The 24,693-nt window shown below is 46.6% G+C and overlaps 1 protein-coding gene across 12 annotated transcripts in view; it reads left to right on the top strand.

Annotated features, from left to right (window-relative positions):
* CELF2 (CUGBP Elav-like family member 2) overlaps positions 1–24,693 on the top strand; it is a 553,836-nt gene that overhangs the window by 518,998 nt on the left and 10,145 nt on the right. For 6 of the 12 annotated variants that reach the window (XM_040248499.1, XM_040248497.1, XM_040248491.1 and 3 more), the window contains 3 exons: positions 14,276–14,395; positions 19,263–19,460; positions 24,000–24,143. In XM_040248499.1, coding sequence (XP_040104433.1) covers positions 14,276–14,395; positions 19,263–19,460; positions 24,000–24,143 — 462 coding nt within the window. Of the gene's footprint in view, positions 1–14,275; positions 14,408–19,262; positions 19,461–23,999; positions 24,144–24,693 lie in introns of all 12 variants that reach the window. The other 6 variants (XM_040248494.1, XM_040248493.1, XM_040248502.1 and 3 more) reach the window with 2 other exon arrangements.

Genomic DNA, 24,693 nt, shown 5'->3' with positions numbered 1-24,693 from the left:
CTCACCTTCTGCTCTGGTACACAGAGGCGCTGGCCTGGACAATGTCCAGGCCCCTTTCTAACTAACAACCCCACGGCCCTCTATTGGCCACTCACAAAAGATGAGCTGACTGGCCCCTACACTTCTCTGTAACAATGCAGGATTTTCTTCTAGAAAAATAGAGACGGAATGCTACAGTGCCCAGTAGACCAGCCTTCTTCAGGCAACCACCGTGGGGAGGAGAGACGCCCCACAGCCCTTGATTTGTTTACTGAACACCGCATTTCTAACTCACTTCCCTCTGAGTTCAGTGTTGAGGGAGAAACTTAGAGAGATGTTGAGGAAAGGCTGGACAATGTACCCATCACCTCATCTCAGAGCAACAGCATGTGGAACGTTGCCTTCATTCTTGAAATGTCTTCAAAAACATACCATGACAACATGTGGGCCTCATTCCACACAACAGATAATACTCCTGAAAAATCAACTTTGTAATTTTTTTCAAGAGATTAAGCTATAACTAATGCAAAACATAAACTGGTTATTTAAATATATCCTTTTAAAGAAATATGCGTTTTTGACATAGTGTATTCCCCCTTATGAAAATAATAGTGATTTTTTTTTTCTTAAAAACACAAGTATTTGACCTCATTAGTGTCCTTGTTTTAGAAATTAGACTGAAGAGTGTTTTGCTAAATAAGAAAAATAAGAACCATCTCGGGCTTCCCCAACAGTCCAGTGGTTAAGACTCTGTGCTTCCACCGCAAGGGGTGCTGGATTGAACCCTGGTCGGGGAACAAGATCTTACATGCTGTGAGGCCAAAAAAAAAAAAAGAAACATCTCCCTGTGAGGACTGTGAAAAGATTATATTAAAACAGCAGTCTGAACACCTGAAACTAATACAATATTATAAATCAACTATAAAAATTTTTATCCCAATAAATTAAAAAAAAACAGTATATATACAAGGACTGTTTGTCGGCATTTTTAACTGTATTTTGTTTGGAGTGAAAAAACTAAACACTTCTCAAGATCTGAGGAGTGTTTTATTTGTTTATATAAAAAGGAAAAGGATTAGGTCTTTTTTTTTTTTTTTGGTAAGAGGAAACACTATTAACTTTAATTTGGCAGAAGGGGATGATTGTAATTTTTCCAACCATGGCTGACTCCCTTTTATTGAGAGTAAAAAGAAGAAGCTGACCACATCACTGATAACAAGGTAGGGAAAAAAGAACACTTTTTCCCATAAAGACTCTTCCTTACATGACAAGGAGGCAGTCTGCTATTTGGTTCACCAGGCTTTAAAGAGTTTAACATTGTCACTACATTGAAATTATTCTCCTGTTCCAGAAGTGACCATTATCATATATGGACATTTTGGTGAAGGGTATGTGGCCTGTTGTTTGCTTGGGAAGCTTCATTCAACTTTATGAAAATATATTCTTCCATTGTGATAGCTGGGTTGGGAATGTGCCTTGGTTCCAGGGAATCGGAATTAATATTCCAACATTTTGTTCTCCTTTAGTAGAAGGCTCGTGGGTTTAAGAAGCCAAGTGCAAAAGCGTCTGTCAGCTGATCAGTGTTGATCCTGTGATTGATAGCTAGTGCTTTCAAGGGACTGTGTAGCCTTAGGCGCGGGCCTGGGTGCTGGGGACACAGCCAGGAGCAGGACACACTCCCACCCCCGGGGGTCTCCTGTCTCTTACGGGAATTCGGACAGGGAGCAGTCACAGGTGCTGTGTGTATGCCAGGCAAGCGCTGCGAAGAGGGCCCAGGCAGAATATGGAGAGAGGGGATGGAAGGAGGCTTTCCCCTTCCGAAAGGTGGCATGTGAGCACAAACCTGAGGAAGGTGATGGAAGCATGGCGATGATCCGGGGCAGGGCTGTCCAGGCAGAGGACCCAGCAGGAGCAGGCTGCGAGGAGGCGGCGGACTGGCGTGACGCCATCCTGAGGAAGCGGTGAGAGGTGAGGTCCATGTCCGCGAATCCTCATTCATTCCATCCAGTGCGGTCAGGAACACGAGGACGCAGTGACCTTCTTAAAATGCAGAGCACTCCAACAGCCTAGGAAGGTGGCCAGACTGTGTAAGGAAACTTGAAACATACTTGGCCATTTTCAGCTTTTTTCCTGAGACTTGAATGAAGGGGAAAATGTGTCCTGAGATGTATTTTCTTTCTTCCAACCCCGGCCAGGCATCCTTCCCTTTGCTCTTCACATGGCCTCTGGCCTGACCAGAAATCCTGCCAAGCACTGTGTCAGGGAGATGGGTTTCTCTCTTCTATGTTGAGCAGAGCTTTGCATAAGAGCCGAAAATGTTTCATTAGAGTCCTGAAATGTGGGCAGCAGAAGCGATTTAAATCTACATTTCAATTATTTATCTTAAGTGTAACTAAAAAAATCTGGTGTTTAAGTGAAAGTAAATTATTTGTCTAATTTCCATCAGGGACTCTTCAAAGTCACAGAAAACATGGTTAGTAACAATTCATGACTCTCCACTTCATCAGAGCAATTTCCCAGGAAATAAAAGGGATGGAATGCTAGTCCCAAGGCCAATGTGTTTTTTGTTGTTTTTTTTTTAATAATTAAAAAAAAAAAAAAACAGGGCTTCCTGTTGAACCATGCATAACCAGCCAGTCCATTCAAACTGAAAGCAGAGCTTCATCTACCGGCCTGCCCAGATCTTGGTTCACCTGTTCTTGAGACACCTCTTGTGCTTCAGACAAATCCATCTCGGAAGTACAGGGACAGCTCAGCACCCCCAAACTATTCATTTTAACAATTGTAAATTTATCATTTCAGTTCTGTACACCCAGGGACAAACTCCCTACAGCATTATTATAAATGATTTTAAACAGTCTATGCTTTAAAACATGAAAGATTAAGAATTATATTTTTGTAAAAAAAAGATCCCCTTAGGCAATAAATATAGGTTTCTTTGACTCCTGGCCTTGGAATAAACATGAAAATAGTCTCAGTTGCCCATGGTTAGAATAAGTGTTTCATGCAGTTATCAGATGGTAAGGAATAAAATTAGAAATTAAATCAGGAAAGAATAAAAAACAGGTAAATGCATTATTATGCCTTTTATGAGTTTCTTATGGGTCTTTTGAAGCCTGATTTAATCATGTATCTTGTCTTTTATTTTGGTATGATAATTTTTCCTTTTGTTTACTACAGTCTCCTATGTAGTTAATTAATTCTTGGGTCATTTCTTCTCAACCCATTTCGAACCTGCTGTTGAGGCATGAGTCTCAGTATTGGTAGAAAGGGATAAAGTGTCTTAAGGAACACTTATGTGGCTGGGTCTCAAAGAAAGATATTAATGTCTGCCCGGCTTGTGGATCTGTTGCCTCGGCCTGGTGGCTTTGAGAGCGTGGACACAAGCGTCAGCATTCCCACTTGAGAGCATTTCTCTGGCGTTCTCTGTCCAAAACCTAACGTCGTATCTGTGTACATCATCCTGCTGACCTTCTATTTTCTTTCTTTTTTAAAAAGATGGTTTAAAATTCTCTAATCCTTCTGTAAGTGCACTCAGTCAAGTGCACACTTCAGGATAACAGGTCATTTCTTTCAAGGGTAAAGCACATCTTTAGATACTTGGGCACATTCTCCCATTCCCACCATTGGTTTTCCCCTGAGTTTTTGCTGTGAAGTCTAGGCAGCGTCTTTTCCCACCTTGGAGACATGGCCTCCTCCTCGGAAGCCACAACAGACACTGCGTCCTGGGGACAGGGGACGCTTCCTCGCGGACTCCTCGAGGGAAACGAATCTCATATTCCCATGAGATTCAGAGCTGCCCTGGCTCCTCACATAAGAAGGGCCGGCGAGTGGTGTGTCATCCGCCAGCATCACCAGGCTGGCCCGAGTGGTGGGGACTCGGAAGTCACCCTCCGAGTCATCCCAGAGCCCTGCAGCGTCACGAGAGGCTTCCTCCCCTCCATCCCCCAAGGGTCCCCGCACGTGTGTCGCACGAGAGCTCACCTCGTGGGAAGGGGTGGACTCCCAGGCTGATTTAACCTGAATTCCCGAGCCTTCTGCTTGGCCAAGCAAGTCTGTGAGAAGGGGTTGGACCTGCGCCGCCCCTCCAGTCCATCGCATGCAAGGGACAGTCGATGGAGCCTGGAGGGACAGACAGACAGCAGCCTCTGGGAGAGGCCATCCCTCCGGCTGCTGCGGTGATGCCACAACCTCTGGAAGACTAAAGCCAGCCATTCTTCTACAAACATGTTCCTGCAGCATGGAGACATCCTCTTTCTCTTGCTGACCCATCCTTAGCCCCCGCAGGACCTTCTCAGCCAGCCTGTGGTCCACTGTCCTTAATCAGTCACCGTGTCCAGTCAGTTCTCTCTTTTCCTCCAACACCCACACAGCCCCGCTGGGTGAAGTTCCCTTGTCCCCGGGCTGTCTCTTCATAGTGCTGAGCTAACACGAAAGCTGCCCGGCCCAGGGGGTGGCAGTAGATATGGACCTCCCCTTTGCTGCAGAGCTTGACTTTCTTTTTTTTTTAAAGCTTGACTTTCTGCAAGTCTGACCCTGGGTGCGCAGATGCACCCCGTCGTGCATTCGCAGAGCTGTGGCTTCGCTTAGGACTTGCTCACTTTGTTTGGGGTGCATGTTCTCAGTATTTGAGATAGGGGCTTTCGTTCCCTGCTTTAGAGGCTCTGGAGACCAAGCTGTGTCCATGATTCAGCATAAACGTTGCTTTGCACGGTCCCAGGCATTGTGTGTGGGGCCCTTGTGAGGTGTGTGTGAGCTCAGAGGCGTGTCTGCTGCACAACACGAGCACTTGGTGAGACCCTTCCCCCCGCCCGACCCCAGACTCTCTCTCCCACTGTCTGACATAACCTTGGTATCACTGCTGCCACTGGTAAAAGCGTTGTATGGATTGCAACACTTTTAGTCCCAACTTCTCAGAAGTTTATGACCTAAGGTCTGTACTTTAAGACTTAAAAGCAAAAATATAAATGCTACTTTCGTAGGTGGCTTAGCCCCATGAACTGGATGCATTGGCCACACGCTCGAAACAAGCAGGATGCCCCAACGTGGGCTCTTCCGGTGGAAGACCGGGAATCAGATAAGGCCCACGGTGTGAGTGACAGGAGAGATCCTGTCTTAATGGGTGACTTGTAACAGGAGAGTCGGCACTGGAGCCAGAGCTTTAAAATGAGTTAAGCTTTCTGAGGTAGAAATGGAAGACTTATCAGATGTGTCGGGTGTGAGAAAATACAGAAAAGGCCTTCTGTCAGCAAATGGAACTCCATCTCCCTTTTCACCAGCGTGAGATAGACGGGAAATAGGAACCAGGGAGAGAGGGAGAGCCCTGGAACGGCTGAGAAGCTGGGACTTCCTCTCGCAGGTGGTGAAGAGCCAGGTGAGGACTCTGAGCGCAGGGGTGTCAGCGAGGCTTGGGTGCTGACTGGATGTGAGGGAGCAGAGGGAAAGTTGCGGACGGAAGTATGCCGAGTGAGGGGACCAGTAACACAGCATCTTCATCAGCAGAGAGAGGGCGGTCGGGAGCAGGTGGAGCTTGCAGCGGAAGGTGCTCCATACTCGCGCACATTGAGCAGCGGGGCACGCATGAACTGGTATGTCGTGTAAATACATCCCACAAGCAGATGGGTCCCTGACCCTTGAGCTTGTCCCAGAGCAGCTGCAAAGGTGGGCAGGTGTCAGTGTGGGCCTGAGGGGGACCATCGAGCTGGAAGCGCAGCAGAGCAGCAGGCTGGGGGTTGCGGGACAGAGGGGAGGAGCCACATGGTGGGAAGGGAGCCCTGAGGAAGCGTGGTTTCGGGGAACCAAGCGCGGGAGTTTCCAGCAGGAAGGAGATCGAGGTGAGGGCAGAGAAGACGTGTTTGGGTTCGGCCACCGTCAGGCAGTTCACCGCCCCACCCCGAGTGGTGGGTTCACTGTGATCGTGGAAGGGATGTCACAGTTCTGGAGGCTGTGAGAGGGGGCGTGAGACTGGAGACAGGAGCTATGTGTTTATAGATGACATCTTCCTGCAGTGTGGTGATTTTTTTTTAAGTCTAAAAGGGTCAATAGAAGGAGAAATTTTACAATAGAGAAAGACATAGTTCTAGACTTAGGAGGTGGAACAGAGGTGATGAGAGGCCGACAAGAGGCAAAAACTGACGGACTGAAGGGGGAAGGAGTCTGGAGGGAAGGACTCAAACCCTCCTCTCTGGTGCCTGAAACAGCAGCGTGTGTGAGGCCCCCTCCCCACCCCACCTTCCGAGCTGTGGCCCAGCTGGGTTAGACTCTAACATACAGGACAGGGCACAGAGCAGAGAGGATGCTCAGTGAGTGGACTGGGTACCCGTAAGAGAGGGAACACCTCCACCACCGAGATACACAGGACTATGCAGGCTGTGAAAGGTTTGAGACAGAAAGGTATTCATTCACATCACGCGGAAGACAAGAATGTACGTGTCTAGGGCTAGAAACCATAAAAAATTCATGCCCAGTGCAGAGGTTTAAAAAAATAGTTAAAAGAATGTGATAGAGGAACTACAGTTTTCACTTTGATTTAGAATACGTGGACATCTTGACCAAGAGCTGGAAGACTGTGACTAGAGCAAGTCGTTTCATCTTTCTTTGTTTAGCTTCTCCATTGTGAAATCAAATTGTCCATTTTTACATGTACTGAACTATCAAAGGAATGTCTATATAATGTATGCTATTGCTTTTTAAGACAGCATTAAAGTATCATATGGGGAAGATGATTATTTTGGAATGACATAAAAGTCTGCTTCTCTGAAAAATAAGAAATTAGTTAAACCTGGAATAAGCCCCAGTGATATTTTTTTTCTCTGAACATTTGACTTTGGAAAGCAAATACCTCCCCACTGTTTTAAAAATATTAGGCTATAAATGCAGGGAGTAGAGCCTTTCCTTCCTTCTTTCTACTCTGGGACTTTACTGAAGAAGTTGGCAGTGAACTTCAAACTTGATTTGAGGTCACAGAATCAACACACCCTGCTTATCAAAGACAGAATGGCCACCGTGGGAGTAAAGAGAGCATGGTAACTTTGACCGGACCCATTTCCTTACAGCTGTCATCACTGAGGGTAAAGCCCTTGGTGAGTGGTGGTTTTTCAGGCAGTATACTGAGCATGTGCTCCGTGGTCTGTCGTTTCCAAAGGAAACCATGCAGGTAGCTGAAGAATGGTTCTCAGCATCTCAGACCTTGGACTCTGCCGGGTAACCTCTTGCCAGCCATGTGCTCCTATTATCCTCAGGGAAAGCTGCCTCTTTCCAGGACATCCTAAGACCAGCAGCCAGACAGGTCTTCCAGGACCCTCCCAGGGACTTGCTTTCTACAGAAATCTGTGTTCCTGGTGTTTCCTCTCTAGAGCCTGGTCAAACAGTAATCGGACCCGTTTCATAAGCACCTGGAATCTTTAAGGTCATTCATTCATGAAGGTGCCTCCCTCTGTGATCCACATGAGGAAACAGAAGCCTGCAAGGTCAAGTGACCTGCCAAGGAAACACAGGCTATTAACCGCAGCTGAGGGGTCACCGCTCCTGCCGCCCTGGGAAACGTTCAAAAGCAGGAGCTCCTGGGCACCTAGAATTATATTTCAGGTTGAAACCACCATGAATTTTTTTCAAGCTGTGTCCATGACCATCTGTAAAAAAAAAAGGCAAATACCTGGGGCCAGCTACAGGAAGGGTGTGCTTTTAGTTTGGTGATTCATAAGCAAAATATTACTAGATAAAGCAGGTCCAATTTGTCCTTTCCTTTGCTCCATTCTTGTTTGATCCAGGTAGACTGGAGTATATAAAACTGTTTAAGTTTATGGCCCCAAATGACACCGTCACTCTTGTGTCCCTCTTTACGGACTGGGGAGGACCCTGGAAACAGGTGAGGTGAGGAAGTGTGCAGCTTGTTGACAACTCAAGTAGATTCTTTCTTAGTAGCACCCCCCAGTGACAGCTCCAGGGAGCACTGGAGATGAAACTAAAGTGAGGAAAACGGTGGGACCAATTGTGGACACAGAGGGGATGATACTGCCCACGTCCATTCCCATACCACTCTCTCTGGAGACGTCCCCTGTCTTAGAGTCACGCCTCAAAAGGGGATCAGAGTCCCTGCAAAGGACTTCTTCCTCTAGTCAGCCCTTCCGACTCAGAGGCTTCCTCTGGGCCATCTGCAGAACTTGTCTGTCCCAGCATGGCACAAGCCAGGTTGCTGACTGAGCTCCTTGGGAGTTGGAAGTGGGTTAGTGAGGAAGATGATGATGTGGTTGTTTGTGGGGTAATGGGCATGTGCATTACAGATGGCTGGGCACTGAGATCAGAACACCGCAGCAGCATTCAGTGTCCTTTTCTAAGGCCAACAGCCTCATCCCACCCTGTTATCTCTCTTCTCCCCATCACTCCCCCTGAAAAATCCTTTTAGGGAAAAAGTGGAAGTAAGAGGTGTGGTTATTGTGGAGTAACTAGACCCCACAGGAGAGGAGGCGCTGTGCTCCCCCTCGGGTTGTGATGCACTAACGACAGAGGCGCCCTTGTCACCACTTCACCACTCTGCCCCTTCGGAACACCAGCGCTGTGTGACGCAGAGCAGTGACTGCAGGCTCCGCTGTCCTGAGGGCATCTGGTCCATGCAGGCAGTGTTCTCTTGTGTTTGCAGTTGTTGTATTTCCTAAACCACAAAGCTACTGTGCTCTCAATGTCTTGCAGATATGCTGAAGGCAGATGCTTGGTGTCTTCTGTTGATGTCATTTCATTGTAGCTCTTTGAAACTCTTGTGGTCCACCATGGAACTCTGCCCAATGTTATGTGGCAGTGGATGGGCAGGGGTTTGTAGAGAGAATGGATACATGTATATGTATACATACACTTGAGTCCCTTCTCTGTTCACAGCATTGTTTGCTAATCGGCTATACCCCAATACAAAATGAAAAGTTAAAAAAATCTTGCAGTCCAGTAAAAGTGGGGAGATGGTTCATAGCTGGAGATGGAGGCACTGGGTTCCTAGGAAGCATGATCATCTCTAGAACCGAGTACTGGAGACAGGACTTGCCAGGGCGCCCATAAAACAGAGAGAAGGTTCCCCTTCGTGTAGGAAGGATGGTGCAGACGTGGTCAGTGTCAGAGGCTGGTGCCCCAAATGGCCACCTTTCTGGCTGGATCTGCAATCTGTGAAAGGGGGAAGAGCCGCATTCCCTCCATTCAGCAGTCGGCCTCCCCCGAGACTGCGTGCCACCCCGCCTCGTGTAGAGAATAGGAAGGAAGCCGCATGTCCTCTGTGTCCCTGCTCACAGTCCAGGGAAAGGGGGACGAGGCCGTCAGGGCTGGCTCCTGCCTCCCCAGGGGCTGTGCCAGCGTGTAGCCTCAGAAACCTCAGTGGGCTCTGGTGCCTTTCGCAGAAGGGGGCCTCTGTTCCTGACCTGATCCCAGTCCCCCTCCCCCTCCCCCTCCAGCACCCTCACCCCTCCCAGCTTGTCCTCAGAAGGCCCGGAACCAAGCTGCCGTGTGGGGTCCTGGCTGGCCAGCTGCTCACCACCTCTTTGGCCTGCTTGATGGTCTAGAGCCAGCGGTACTGCAGGCATGAAACATGGCGTGTGACCAGGTCTGCCCCTCACTGCCCGGAAAGTGAGGCAGCTCTGCCCCCCCATTGCCCCCACGCCCCGCGTTCCTCTAGGCTTTGAGGTACAGCCTATCCCCTGCATGGAGCATCCTTTGACTAAAACTGATGCCATGGGCAAAGATGAACCAATGTTTATTTACCACCTTCTCTTGAAACGTTCCTGTGCCATCTTGTAAACAGCTTAATTGAGAAAGCAGAGGATACGGTTCTTAGTGGAGACAGAAGGGAATTTTAATGTTAGGTGGGGAGGATGCAGGCAGCCTCCTGCCAGGCTGCCAGCACAGAAATAAGAAAAACAGGCATGTCGACGGCATTTAGTACATCTCTGTCTTTTGTGTCGAGGGGCTTCTCTGTTATGTTTCTCCTGAATATTTGAAGTACTTGATTGAGACTGGTTGTGTGACAAATTTAAGTTTTCCTTTTGCTTTAAAGAGATTATTTTCTAGAACCCAGAAGGTTCTTAAAGGCAGCCAGATACACAACTGAGATATCTTTTCCAATTTAGACTTAAACTGGGGTAAATTTTCAGAGTATTGTCCAGAGCACTGGTGCACAAGGAGTCTTCTCACGTTAAGGCAAGTTGTTTAGTTCAGTTACTCTCATGTCTGGTTCCTCTCCCTGTTATTTTTCACTCTCTTCCCATCTGTCTACTTGGACTACCCGGGAACAGCACAGCAAGAGGGCAGAAGACTACAGTGTACAACAGCCAGTCTTCTGGGCTTTAAATAAATAGAAAAGCAAAGCAGAGACCTCCAACTTGCAGATTTTTTTTTATTTTTGTTTTTTATTGGCGTAGAGCTGATTTACAATGTTGTGTTAGTTTCACGTATACAGCAGAGTGATTCAGTTATACATACATCCATTCTTTTTCAGATCCTTTTCTCATATAGGTTATCAGAGTATTGAGTAGAGTTCCCTGTGCTCTACAGTAGGTCCTTCAGTTCAGTTCTGTTCAGTTGCTCAGTCGTGTCCGACTCTTGGTGACCCCATGAATCGCAGCACGCCAGGCCTCCCTGTCCATCACCAACTCCCAGAGTTCACTCAGACTCATGTCCATCGAGTCGGTGATGCCATCCAGCCATCTCATCCTCGGTCATCCTCTTCTCCTCCTGCCCCCAATCTGTTTCAGCTTTAGCATCATTCCTTCCAAAGAACACCCAGGACGGATCTCCTTTAGAATGGACTGGTTGGATCTCCTTGCAGTCCAAGGGACTCTCAAGAGTCTTCTCCAACACCACAGTTCAAAAGCATCAATTCTTCGGCGCTCAGCTTTCTTCACAGTTCAACTCTCACATCCATACATGACCACTGGAAAAACCATAGCCTTGACTAGACAGACCTTTGTTGGCAAAGTAATATCTCTGCTTTTCAATATGTTATCTAGGTTGGTCATAACTTTCTTCCAAGGAGTAAGTGTCTTTTAATTTCATGGCTGCAGTCACCATCTGCAGTGATTTTGGAGCCCAGAAAAATAAAGTCTGACAGTTTCCACTGTTTCCCCATCTATTTCCCATGAAGTGATGGGACCAGATGCCAGGATCTTCGTTTTCTGAATGTTGAACTGTAAGCCAATTTTTTCATTCTCCTCTTTCACTTTCATCAAGAGGCTTTTTAGTTCCTCTTCACTTTCTGCCATAAGGGTGATGTCATCTGCATATCTGAGGTTATTGATATTTCTCCTGGCAATCTTGATACCAACTTGTGCTTCTTCCAGCCCAGCGTTTCTCTTGATGTACTCTGCATATAAGTTAAATAAGCAGGGTGACAATATACAGCCTTGATGTACTCCTTTTCCTATTTGAAACCAGTCTGTTGTTCCATGTCCAGTTCTAACTGTTGCTTCCTGACCTGCATATAGGTTTCTCAAGAGGCAGGTCAGGTGGTCTGGTATTCCCGTCTCTCTCAGAATTTTCCTACTGATTATCTATTTTACATGTAGCAGTGTGTGTATGTTAACCCCAAATCCTAATTTATCCCTGCACCACTTTCCCCCTTCAGTAACCTAAGTTGTTTTCTATGTCTGGGGCTCTATTTTTTTTAATAAATAAATTCATTTTTGTGGGGTTTTTTTTAGATTCCACATATAGGTGATATGTATTTGCCTTCCTCTGCCTGACTTAGTTCACTTAATATGACAATCTGTAGGTCCATTCATGTTGCTGCAGATGGTACTATTTCATTCTTTTTATGGCTGAATAGTATTCCATTTTATATATATGTTTGTATATATATGCATGTCTTCTTTATCCATTCATTTGTCAATGGACATTAGGTTGCTTCCATATCTTTGCCGTTATAAATAATTGCTGTAAAGCTCTCAGTCTTAACTGCAGCCCCACTTGCTTCCAGTTTTCTGGGGTTTTTTAAGAGGGCAATGAAATGGTGATGGTGTGTAATTTACAGCTGTAACCTCATTTTTTTTTTCATTTTTCACCCTTTCGTATTGTGCAGACATGTTAAATACACTTCCTTTCTATTGCGCACCAATAATTCCAGTATCTGAAGTTTTGGTGGATCTAACTATAGTGTCTGACTCTGTCTCTGCTGATTCTTACTCTTGGTACTTGGTTTTTTTTTTAATTGTGAGCTTAACTGTCTTGGAGCCTTATTTCTGAGAGTTCTTTGTTGAAAATGGGCCCTTTCAAGGTTGACTTACAGTTGATTCTACAAGAATCTTGTACTCACTTCTGCTAGAAGAGAGTATAAGCTGGGGACCACTTTAAATTGATGGTTGGATGGGTTTTGACCAGTCAGACAAAAGAAAGTTGTTTTGCAGACTTACGTGAGGGCTAGTTTATTATATACTATCAGAGGGAATCCCCTCCCCCTGCTCAGCACTGATTTGATACAGGCAGTTGTCCTTATAGTTTCTGAAGTGGGAAGTGTATCTTGTTCATCCTTACACTGCTTGTTTAGCCTTCAAGGGTTCCAGAATTCCTGCTGGAAGTGTCTTCTTACACACTTCACCTCAGGTGGACCCTAGACTTCTCGTATCTGTCATGCACTGGAAGGCTTTGGGAACTGGAGTTTAAGTTTGTCTGGCTCCCAAATACCCTTAAGGCAAATGCTACCTTCAGTGTGCTGCTTACCTTCCTGGTTCCCACTTTCACTTGTATCATTGATTCTGAGTATTTCTTACCAAATGGTCAGTTATTGATGCAATTTAAAGCATCCTTTAAAATATCTTATTGAGCATTTTAGTTTCAGTGGGAGAGTCTCTCCAGTACCTAGACCATCTAACCACTAGAAACATAAGCCCCCTGCATTTCCCATGGAGAAATGCATTTTAGTCTGACATGAGCCTACATGTGACAGCTCATCAGACTAATGTGCCAGCGAGTGAGGGACAGAAACTGTCCCTGGGGCATGTTCTGATTCTCAGCCAGTAATAAAGGTCTGGGGGAGAGAAAATGAAAAGGTAAAGCCCTGAAGAGCTTTCACATGATTTCAGGTGACACGAGAGAAGACCTTCCAGAATGGTCTTCAGTATGAGGACATCGGAGGACTTTTTCCCAGGGAAACACTCATAACTAATGAAAATTATTTAAAAATGAATAGGGAAGACAGCCACTTTGGAGAATATTTTGGCATTTCCTCAAAATGGAAAACAGAGCTTTATCATATGACCAGCAATCCCCCTCCTAGCTACGTATTCAAGAGAACCAAAGACATACATCTGCCCAGAAACTTGAGTACAGACGTTCACAGCAGCATTACTCATAACAGCCCCAGAGTGGAAACAATCAACATGTCCATGGCTGATGAATGGACAAAGTGGAGTGTTTCCATACAGTGGACTGTTATTCAGTAATAAAAAGGGATAGAGTACTGATGCATGCTGCCACATGGATGAACCTTGAAAACATTTTGCTCAGTGAAAGAAGCCAGTCACAAAAGATGACATATTTTATGATTTCATATTATATGAAATACCCAGATTAAGCAAATCCACAGAGGTAGAAAGTAGACCAGTGGTTGCCAGTGTCCAAGGAGAGGGGAGAGAATGTAGAATGAGCGCTAATGAGTATGAGTTTCTTTAGAGGGCAATACAAATGTTCCAAAATTAGACTATGGTGCTGGTTGTACAACTCTATGAATATACTGATCAGGGAATTGCATACTTTCAAGGAGTAAATTTTATAACATGAATTATATCCCAATGAAGCTATTAGTTAAAGGTGGGGGATTGTTTCATCTCCTCTTCTATAAGCACCACTACTTGGATCTTGAAGTCGATCTTCTGTCAAACCCAGGAATATGTATGACTTTTTTTTTTTTTAACTTCATTGAGAAAATGCCGTGTCTGAAGCATAAAGAATAAGAAAGCCGAGAATTGCCATTTCACTCCCCTCCCCCACTTTGTCATTTGTTCAGAGGTTCCTAAAGAGCGGCTGATGAAAGACCCACCACTCAGGAGGAAGGGCCCTCCTCTGGTGGCTTGCCCCCGACTGGCCAGCAGAGCGCGTGTTCACTGGCTGGAACAGCAGAGCCGTGATGATTTTTTTCTCTAAATGTCACAGTCACAATTGCTACAAGCCACGTCTCTCACACTAAAGCCTAAGCGAGGCTCCTCGTCGTCCCATGACTGAAGGCCCCCAGTGCTGTCCGCTGCGACGGGACAGACTGCCTCCTGGGCCAGCGGGCTCTCACTCACGTGCCTTTCTCTCCCCGTTCCCTCGTCTGCCTTTTGTCTTGCAGTGGCGGCTTCAACCCCCAACTCCACTGCTGGTGCAGCCATGAACTCTCTGACCTCTCTCGGGACTCTGCAAGGACTGGCGGGAGCTACTGTCGGACTGAACAACATTAACGCGCTAGCAGGTACCATCAGCAGTGAGCGTCTGCTGCTCTGGTGGACAGCCTTCCCCCAGGTTCTCCACAGACAGTGCTCAGCCAGAGACAGCCTGCAAAGGCTGCATCGCAGGGAGAGCTACAGCTTGGGAGGAGGGGCAGGAGCACACACCCAGACAGGGCTGTGCTGCCTGTGTCCACTCTGTGTCTCCACAGACAGCCCCCGAACCACCCTGAGTCTTCAGGGGTGTCGGGTGTGTGCTTGGTCACAGGTGTCTGTGGTTGACAGGCAGACGCAGGTTTCCGGGACTCTGGCTGGGTTCTGGTTTGGTGCCCTTCTTCTGAGAGGCTGTGAATAAGTTGTAAAAGAGGATCGATGAGGTGAAGGTCAGGCCCACGGGGCCAGCTCCCAGTCTGCTCTCAGTCTCCTGCAGGAATCTGAGCCAGTCACTGCCCCCATTCTGGACTTCAGGTCCCATCTGAAAACGGGACGTTCTGGATCAGGTGATCTTAAAGATCCCCTCCAGATCTAAAATCCAGAGGTTTATGACAGTCATCCAGGAGGAGAGAAGAGGCCTTGGGAAGCAAGAAATAAGGCTGAGTGGAGAGAGTCGCCCCTGGAGCCAAAGTCTAGGGTCTTTCTTAAGCCTCCGGCGGCCAGGGTCACCCTACAGCAGTGCGTCTCCTGAAGGGCCCCATTCTCCTACGGCAGGCTGAAGCAGAGTGAGGCAGATCATTTACAGAATTCCTCAGCTCTGAAACACACACACTGACCAAAGAACTCTAAGTTCTGTCTACGCAGCTTGCCCACTTCCGGTGCTTTAGATCTGTGGGGAGAATGGCTCCCAGCCCGAGGATGAGTCACAGCTGAGGCTCGAGCTCAGCCTCGGCTTCTCCACTAGAGGGAATGGCCCTCAGTCCACAGAGGGGACCCCGGGTCTGCCTTTCCTGCAGCTCGGTCCCCACACCCTGTGCCTGACAACAGCCACACCCAGCAGGCCCACGACAGCCTAAGGAGATCTGACTTGGGGACCCATTTACCTAGCAGGCCACCCAACCTCTGCCCGTTTTAAGTATTAAGAAAAGAGTTTTGACAAGTTTCCTTATTCTTAGCCACAATTCACTAAGTGAACAGTTTTTAAAGGGTGATCAAGAAGTACAGTTTATTTAAAAGAAAAAACAAAAACGCGAATAATTCTATATCCTAAAATCCCAAAAGAATACCTTATATTTTATTTTGTAAAGAAGAACCTAGAACTCACCCAAATGAAGACTAGCTGTTATCACCCAGATTAGAAGATATAAGTCACACATTTAGAGGTAGGGAATTCTTTCAGGTTTTATGGAATCCTTTTATGCAGATGCCCTGGGGAAAACAAACATGAACTTGGACTGAGTGTTATCTGACCAGAGGCCAAAGAAAGCAGAAAGGAAAAAGATTTTTTTTCTTTCCAGACCGGATGGCTCTTGATTAGCCAACAGTAAATACAGTGGTAACCAGTGACAGCAGAGTACTGTACCCCACTAAAGCTGCTCCAGCGCCCCTCTTGCCAGCACCCCACATGGCCTTGACTCCTGTTTCTGACCTTGTTCTGCAGACGCTCCAACTCACTTGTCCTTCCCCTCGGTTGCAGACGAGTGTTTGCACACACCCCTCCATGCTGCTTCTATGCCCCAGGACCTAGTTCCCCTAAAACAAGGAATTTGATTTGACCGCCTGCCTGTCCTGGGTCTGCACAGTACCAGGCCAGTGGGAGTGGCTGTCCTCCTCAGCGCGTGCTCATGACTGCTGTGTGTCGTCCTGTCCGTGTGGTCCACCTCCTCAGCCTGTCCTGTTGCCCTTTGTTGGGGTCTTCCCATTGTTATCGTGAGCGGCTAGGGAGGGACTCTGTTGAATGGCAGAGAGACCATGGTTGGTTCTTGTGTGGGGTCTGTGTTATTCAGTTTTGCTTCTGGCAAGAACAACGGCCTTATTGTTGTGTTTTTTAAATACTTTGCTACTGGATAACTATAAGTATAGTTCATGGGAAATTAAGACTGTTTCTAGTCTCAAATAACCCTTGCTAAACAGTATGAACTAGGAAAATGTTTAATTAAACCCAAAGTCAGGCACAAAGAAAAGTACATTCTGCCTGCTGCAGTGAATTACCATCAGAGCTATTTCACAATCCCACCACTGTCTTGGAGCTTATACTTGCTTCTCAGACAGCAAGAGAAAACCTAATGTAGAGGGTCCTCTTTCAGACCGCTCCTTCACAGACAGTGACGCCACCCATCCCACTGGACAGTCCTCAGAGAAGGAAGGCAAGAAACGGGAACCTGGACAGAGGCCACTAGACCAGTTTCCACGTCATTGCCATTTGCTCCCTGACTCCACCTAGCAACCATTACCTGCCATCGTAAGGAGAGGTTTCTGGTGTTCTGAGTAGAACCAACTCTTTTCCGCAGACAAAGGATCCAGGGATAAAGTAGGTGGTAGATGGATCCAGTTAATTCCCAAATTTTACCTCTTCCCTCCCAGAGGGTTCCTCATCTCCCCACAAAACAGAAGTTTTGGTTAGTAAACAAGTAGCTACACTATTTGAGCTCCGTATCCTTGTTCTTCCTTTGTAAGTTCATGCATGGATGGAGGGACTAAAAAGAAGGACACTACTCTAAAGCTACAAGAACAGCAAGATGAGAAGGAGGGAGCACAGGCAGTTCACTGACAAGAGCTTTCCCTCCTGGATTATGTGAGCAGGTGGCACATACTAACAGCTGAACTAAGAAGTGCACTAACTTTATTGCTAGACCATTTGCAGAGGCCTTCCCGCCCTCATTGAGGTTTGCCACACCTCCATTGTTTCAGCCTTCCTCACACAAATAGCACCTGTGGCAATCTCGATTAAATTGGGATGAAATGATCAATCCATTTGGCTTTTTCGAAGAAAACCCTGTTCTTTTAAGGGGAAGCATTTTATGCAATTAACCTTCAAACCTCTATTTCTGTTGTCCAAAGTGCCTAGGTGGAATCAAATACCAGCAGCTGAACTGACAAGTGTTAATGTCATATAATGATTATTTAATGTAGAATAACATTAAATCATCAACAGGAATAACTCTCAGAAGTTGAAATCCTTCTCTGATGGTTCTTTGAATTCTGCCTGGTGATCAGTTACCCATTCCACCTTGGCATTGGGACACACACCTCAGAAACAGAATAAATTCCTTCATGGAAAGAAACCTGAAGCAGAGTTAGCAGGCCTCTGCTGGCCAGCACCTCCTGAGCTTAACTGGGATCAGCTAGAGCTGCTTGAAATCACTTCCTTTTTCAGGAAGTTGGCTTTCCATGCTCATGACCCCCAGGCTTTCCTGGACACGCCACCCTCACCCCAAACATCACCCAGGGGCAGCACTGTCCCCTCAAGCCCTCCAGGGAGAATACCAGCCCTGAGGCACCATGAGATTCCTCTACGGTTAAGCCATGCTCTCATTCCTGTCTTGTGTGTCATCTTCTAAGAGGTGAAGGTGTCAGAAGAACAGAGCATGATGGAGTAAGTACCTGTCCCCTCTCCCCTGTGTCCTGTGGATGGCAAGCAAAAATATGCATGGAAGTATTGAGGTGATTCTGATATTTGAGTCCTCTGTATGATATCTAAGCATCCTTATTTTGTTGTTAGATTATTTTGTTGTTCTCTATTCTCACCAGACTGCTTATTACAATTTTTTTTCAGTTAATCATCTTTGCTATTTTAACATCCTTAATCAATAGCCCTAATTCCTTCGATTTTCATTAATGTTTTCACTGAGTTAGTTCTTTGCAGAAACAGATCTTTACAAAAAAAAAAGCCTTCATCGTAAAGGGAACTCAAAGGAATTATGATGTCACCTCTTCCATTTCCTGAGTTCATTGAAAAGTTCACACTCTATTAAAGTATACTTGTTTTTACTCAGTATTCAGGAAAAAGTGACACCGTCAGCAACCGTAACAGAGCAAAAGAGCAGCCAGGAGACAAGGAAAAAAATCAAAAGTGTCCTGGCCGCCACCCAGTTCACATGGGTTAATAGCCAAGATCCAGCTCCAGATGCAGGGTCACTTCAGTTAACTGGAAAACATGGCGTGGAATGCTCTCTTTGATGGAAATTCCAGTTCCACGGGCACTAATTAGTATTTGGGCGTGTGTGTGTTTGCTTCTGAGAATGGTCCCATCCCCTTTCTGGCCTTTCATACTGAATAAGAGGCTTCAGTCCTCCTCAGTGAAGGGAGGGAGCTGCATTTTTTCCTGCCCCTTAATTCTTCATCAGCAAGACTCTCCCTAAGGGCCTCATCCCCAACAGCATCCTTCAGCTGCTTAGGAAGCCAGTCAAAGGAATGGGCGATTCACTGAGTACAGCGCTCATCTTCCCGGCCATTTCCATATCAGGCAGCTTAGGGTGAGAAGGTTCATCCTCTCCTTTCCTTTCTCAACCCCCTGGCCATCCCATGGCTCCTCAAGAACCCCGTAAACAGAGTTAAGTGTACAGATCACAGGCCTCTGCCACTAATGTTTTTTTATTTCATGCTGCCAAGCTATAAGAAGCAGAAGGCTCTTATTTCAAAGACAGAGCCCGTCTTGCCAGTAGCACCCTGCATGGAGTTCAGATGTACTGCCCACCTATAGTGCCTCGGAGAATTCGCTCCCTGGCCTAGGGAGTGAGGCTTACCATCGCTCGGGGGGTTGTGGTGGTTGTCTGTATGTCTGCCATTATTTACGACTTGTTCCTTCATGGGTTTGTCTTTAAGTTCATGTTGGCGTAACTGGTGTGCTCGCTGCATGCACTTGCTGTCGTACTTGTGTCAAATGATTCTCTGACTTCCTTTGGAAAGCACTAATGAAAAGTGCTGTTTCTCTTCTCTATTGTTGGGTTTTTTGTAAAGTTGCTCAAATGCTCTCAGGTATGGCGGCTCTGAATGGAGGACTTGGCGCCACGGGCTTGACGAATGGCACGGCGGGCACCATGGACGCCCTCACCCAGGCCTACTCAGGGATCCAGCAGTACGCGGCCGCGGCGCTGCCCACGCTGTACAGCCAGAGCCTGCTACAGCAGCAGAGCGCCGCCGGCAGCCAGAAGGAAGGTGGGTGCCCAGCCTGGCCCGTGGGCAGCGTTCGGCCCCGGAGCAGAGTCCCAAGGGAAGTGATAAGCCGCTGTCCTAAGAAGAAGAGTGGCTGTTTCATTTCTCCTGCTCATGGCTTAAGACATCTGACAGGCCTGAACACTCTGTTGCAGTCTTCTAGCTGTCTTTTCATTTACCATCCCACTCCCTGGTCAGAAGGACCTGCCACCCTCTGTGTGCTATATTGCAGTTACCTAGTAGCTGCTGCTGCCAAACCATTGCCAGGAGCCCCCTCTCCCGAATCAGAAGGGCCATCTCCTTCTCCCCCTCCACGTAGAGTCCTCGTTAGAAGAAGGCCAAGTCAATGCAGTGTCCTGTGGGCTCACCCGGCTTTTGCAGGGTCCACGTCCCCCTTGATGGGGAAGCTGGCCTTGCAGGTGGCGATGGTGTCCAGGTTAATGACAAAATCCACTCTTAGGATCGACCCGGTCTTTGTTTAGTCAGGGTCTTCTGGGGAAGCAAATAAGTGATTGATTGCCTTGCTTCTCTGCCAATAAGGCAAAATAAACATCAGGAAGTGAATGCTAAGAATACATGAAGACTAATTATAAAGCAGTTAATGAACTGGCCTGAATAGGGAGGGCTTCTCTCTCTCTTTCCTCCTTTTGGTTCCTTCTTCCTGACTGAAGTTGCTTTTAAAGCAAAATCTGCACTGAGATATTTATTCTCTTTCTGACTTGTTTTGCATACAAGAAGCGAGGATAAAGTGTTGAAGACATTTTTAAAATTCCTTTTTGTTCTGATCTTCACCCCATAGTTCCAAACTGGTTTTTGTCTGAAGACTTTGACTTTAAACATGGTGTCCAATAAGAAGTAGCATGGTTTTACTTTGTCAAGTTGGGAACTGTACAGGGACACAACTTTAAAGATCTGTCATTTTGTTTTGTTTTGTTTTTAAGGGTTTTTTTCTGTTTATCTGTAACAGCACTCAAAGTAGAAGGAACTTGAAAATCTGAGTTTCTCTCAATTCTCTTTCCTCTCAGTTATGATGTTATTGTAGTTTATTTTAAAGCTCACACAACTGTCCAGACAGCTGCGTTTTCCCTGGTGAATGGAGAGCCCATGCCATAAATACCTCAGCTTCCCCAAGGAAAGCCTGTGTGGCAGTCCCTCTTTCTGAGGTCTGACTTCCACGGTAACAGATGAGGGTGGTAGGAAATATCCTATGAGATAATCATGTCCTCGGGAGAGACCAGGAAAGCCAGTTCCCCCACGTGCATCTGAGTGCTGGTCACTTCCCCATCACCCAGCAGGGATGGACTTGGGGCAAACCGTGTAACCTGGATCACATTAGATACCAGCCAGCAGACTAGAAAATTAGTGGCTTAGGAGAGTCTGGGCCCCGAAGTTGCTTCACCCCAGCTCAGAGCCCTAAATTTCTGTGCCTTGAGTTTCAGGCACTGCTTGTGCAATAATTAACCCTCTGGGATTAATGTAGAATAATTCAGAATAAACACTGCCTCTCCAGGTTATTTATATCAGGTGTGCGGGCTACCAGCAACATGGGTAGGTGCTCAGTCTTTGTTGGCGGTGTCTCGGGATTGTTCAGGTCAGGTCTTTTTTAATCTCCCATCTTTTTGCATGTCTCTTCCGATCATCATCTTCTCACCTTGTTAACGTGTACTCAAACTTAAACCATCTTTTCCTGGTGGCTCAGACAGTAAAGAATCTACCTGCAGTGAGGGAGACCTGGATTCGATTCCTGGGTTGGGAAGATCCTGAGGAGGAGGGCATGGCTACAAACTCCAGTATTCTTGCCTTGAGACTCCCAATGGACAAAGGGGCCTGGTGAGCTGCAGCCCACGGGGTCACAGAGTCAGACACAACTGAGCGACAAAGCACAGCACGACATTAGCTTAACTAAAACATAATTTAAAAGGCAAGTAATACTGAGAAGGAAAGAAAAACGCCACAGTGAATTCCACTGCTAAACAGAGTTTTAGATTTCCTATTCCTTAGTTCTTTAGAGAGCGTGGTCAACCTGATGTATTTAGTCGTATATCCTGCTATATATTTTCCCATAGGAAAGTGAACCAGTCTGGCCTTGTAAAGAAATGGTTTTAGTATTTCTCCCAGCTAAGACTTTGAAGCATTAAGCATCCCTACAGATCTGAATTCAGGCAACCTGATCACCTTTCCTGCCATTCCTAAATAGCCTCTGACCTCTTTCACACCTTCCGGTCTCCCTGAGTTAGCAGGAGGCACATCTCACACACACACACATAGGTAGAGCCCCCAGATCCCAACAAGACGCTGGCACCCCCAGTGCTTTCTGCTGCATCGGGGGCCCTGGTCCCCTGTGAGAAGAACTCGGGTGCCAGCCATCTGGACCAATGAATGACACAATTTGATGAGCTCTGGCAAGTCAGTCAGGTGTAGTGGAAGTCCAACAAGTGCGTGGTTGATCAGCAGGTTTCTTACTGAAGGGAGATGGAAGATACAGAGGGTGAACCCTCGAAAAATTGTTTCTTTTGCCCTTGGCATCTCTGGCAGTAGCCGCCTTCACTGAATGTTAAAGAGATATTCCATACCAAGTCACCTCTTTCTCATTTTTGTGTTAACAACTTTGGCAAAATCCAAATATTTCTTGGTGATGAGGGGGAAGACGGAGCCTCCTTGGGCTTATTTACTTTCTTCCTATGTCCTCGGTTCCCTGTCTGGCCCAGACACATTCAGAAGGCATCCGAGAAGGCCAGCACTGCCGTGCACAGCCAGTAACCTGTCATAGTGCATTAAAACTGCGTTTTCTCCCTGGGCTTGAGGAGGTGCGATGACTTCGCAATTCACATTGGGTCCCGTTAATTCTCATTGTGCATCTGGATTTTTTATTTAGAAGCACGGCCAGTTTGGGCAGCACCAGGCCTGCTGCTTCACATGCTGCATGGTGGCTCTGAGAACATCCATCTCCCGGGTTCTGGTTTTGCATCTATTTATGTTACGTGTTGACTTCTTTTAGCTTTTTTTTTTTTAACCAGGAAACATCTGGGGACCTAAACCCTGTAATTGTGTCCCTTTAAATACAAACTGCATCTCTTGCACTGGCTATGCCCTTGGAAATTGTGAGCAACACAGAAAATTAAAGTAGCCTCATTAAGACTTAAATAAAAGGAAATGCTTCATCTCTGTGGCTTCAGAAATTTGCTCCAAGAAGATCTCCTTTTGAAAAGTTCCATTCATTACAATACTTTTTTCTTCTATGATTGTGTGTGTGGAAAGAAACTTGTTTTGAGTTTTCTTTGCAAAGATGTTTATCCTTTATATTTTTACAAAGTTCTTTTTACTCCAGTTTTATTTTTCTTCAACCCATTCAGATAGGTGTGCTCCCCACAACCCCTGGGGACCCACTGCACCTTGTCCCCTGGGGCTTCCCAGGGGCACAGGTAGTCCTTGCTCTTCTCCCATGAAGGTCAGTTCAGGTCCCAGGAACCAGTGGCTTGGCCACTTCACCAGGCTGGATGAGCTCCCCTCTTTCCAGACACTGTGCCCAGAACATCCCAGAGGCATCCAGCCGCAGGGCCTCCCCAGAAACTCTGCAGAGGGATCTGCAATGCCCCCAAACACCCTCTGACCTGGAAAGCACGCTTACCTGTTACGTATTAGAAGGTGACTATGTGCCGTCAGGTCACTGGGAGTCCCTCCTTTTTGCTTTCTCAAAGCTGAAGATACTTCTTATGCGGGCAATTAAGAGAGATGGGAGAATGGAATGGAAATAAAGTTCAGAGAGCTTTCCTCTCTGGTACAGCTAAGCTCTCCCCTGTTCTGCTCTTCCTCCTTGTATTTCTGGAAGTGATGGTTAAGAGTGAAGCTCAGCTTAGTGTTTGAGCAGCTTCTGTACCTTGTACATTCAGTGTGCAAGGCTAATTCCCAGGAACATCCTTCTGATCACAGTTGTGAAAGTCTGGCTACCTATTTTTCCCTGCCTTGACTCACTGCCAGTCACTTCTAATAAAGATGATCATTAGACTGTGTGTTAAGCGATTTGCCAGATCAAAACTGGATGGATAATTAGGTAAATGATTGAGAAATCCAAGCAGCATTACTGCTATATCCATTATGTCTAAATTGCTGCAATTTGCGTAGAATACACAGGATACTGTCTCCAATAGACAGTATATACTATGTGCTACAAAACACAGCCACTCAGGAAAAACCCACACCTGAATTCTGCCCTCCACTACACCCCATGACTGCTACCTTCACACCCAGGAAGACTGAAAATATGTGCTCACGCACAGTAAGCAAATGTGACTCACAGATTATAGATGAAAAGGACGCCATTCTTAACCGGTGTCTCTTTGGAAATCAGAAAGATATGAAGCATGACTCCTATCCTAAAAAGACATACCAGCACTGGACATCTGTCTGTCTCCATTCTCGTTCAACAGGAGAGAAAGCCACGTGCTTTAGCCCATCTGTTGTTAAAACATTCCTAAGAAGCAGCTTTGGAAACTGAGAAGTGAAGAATACCTTACTCTGATTTTTTTTTTTTTTTCTCTTTAGGTCCAGAGGGTGCAAACCTCTTTATTTACCACCTTCCACAGGAGTTTGGAGACCAGGACATCCTGCAGATGTTCATGCCTTTTGGAAATGTTATCTCTGCTAAAGTCTTCATTGACAAACAGACCAATCTGAGCAAGTGCTTTGGTATGCAAAAGAAACCCAGTTAGAACGTTACAGGGCGCTCCCAGTAAGGAGTCCTGGGAGGCAAAGTACAATGGCCAGTATTCTAGATGCCAGGACAGGGCCTTCAGTGTGTGTGGTGGTTCCTGGTCCTCTAGATCCATTAAGCTGACTAGGCAAAGTCATCTCAACCACAAGAGGAAAAGGGGCTATACAAAAAGGAAAGATCTGGGAAACTGAATGCCCACAGAGGAGGTGATGCTTTATATTGTACTGTGCAGGGACCTCACTACCGGGAACTAACGTATTCACTGTAGAGCAACATCGGTCTCTGGGCCCCACAGTCTACACGACGAGCTTCACCAGATGGAAATACGGTTTAGACTGTAGTGTGGTCGAGGCTGTCCTGATAGAGGGGCAATACAGACACTTGGCGTGAACCCCATCCCCTCACTGGGACTCAGATGCTGTGGTGTGGACAGCACACTGTGCTGGGGGCTTATGGTCCAGCATCTGGTAGTACATAAACGTGCACACACCTAAGTGCACACACCGCCCCCACAGCCCCAGCTCC

This window comes from Oryx dammah, unplaced genomic scaffold (assembly GCF_014754425.2).
Source record: "Oryx dammah isolate SB20612 unplaced genomic scaffold, SCBI_Odam_1.1 HiC_scaffold_10, whole genome shotgun sequence".
Lineage (NCBI taxonomy): Eukaryota > Metazoa > Chordata > Mammalia > Artiodactyla > Bovidae > Oryx > Oryx dammah.
Note: the sequence above shows the minus strand (reverse complement) of the source record. Positions and strands in the feature narration are given on the sequence as shown.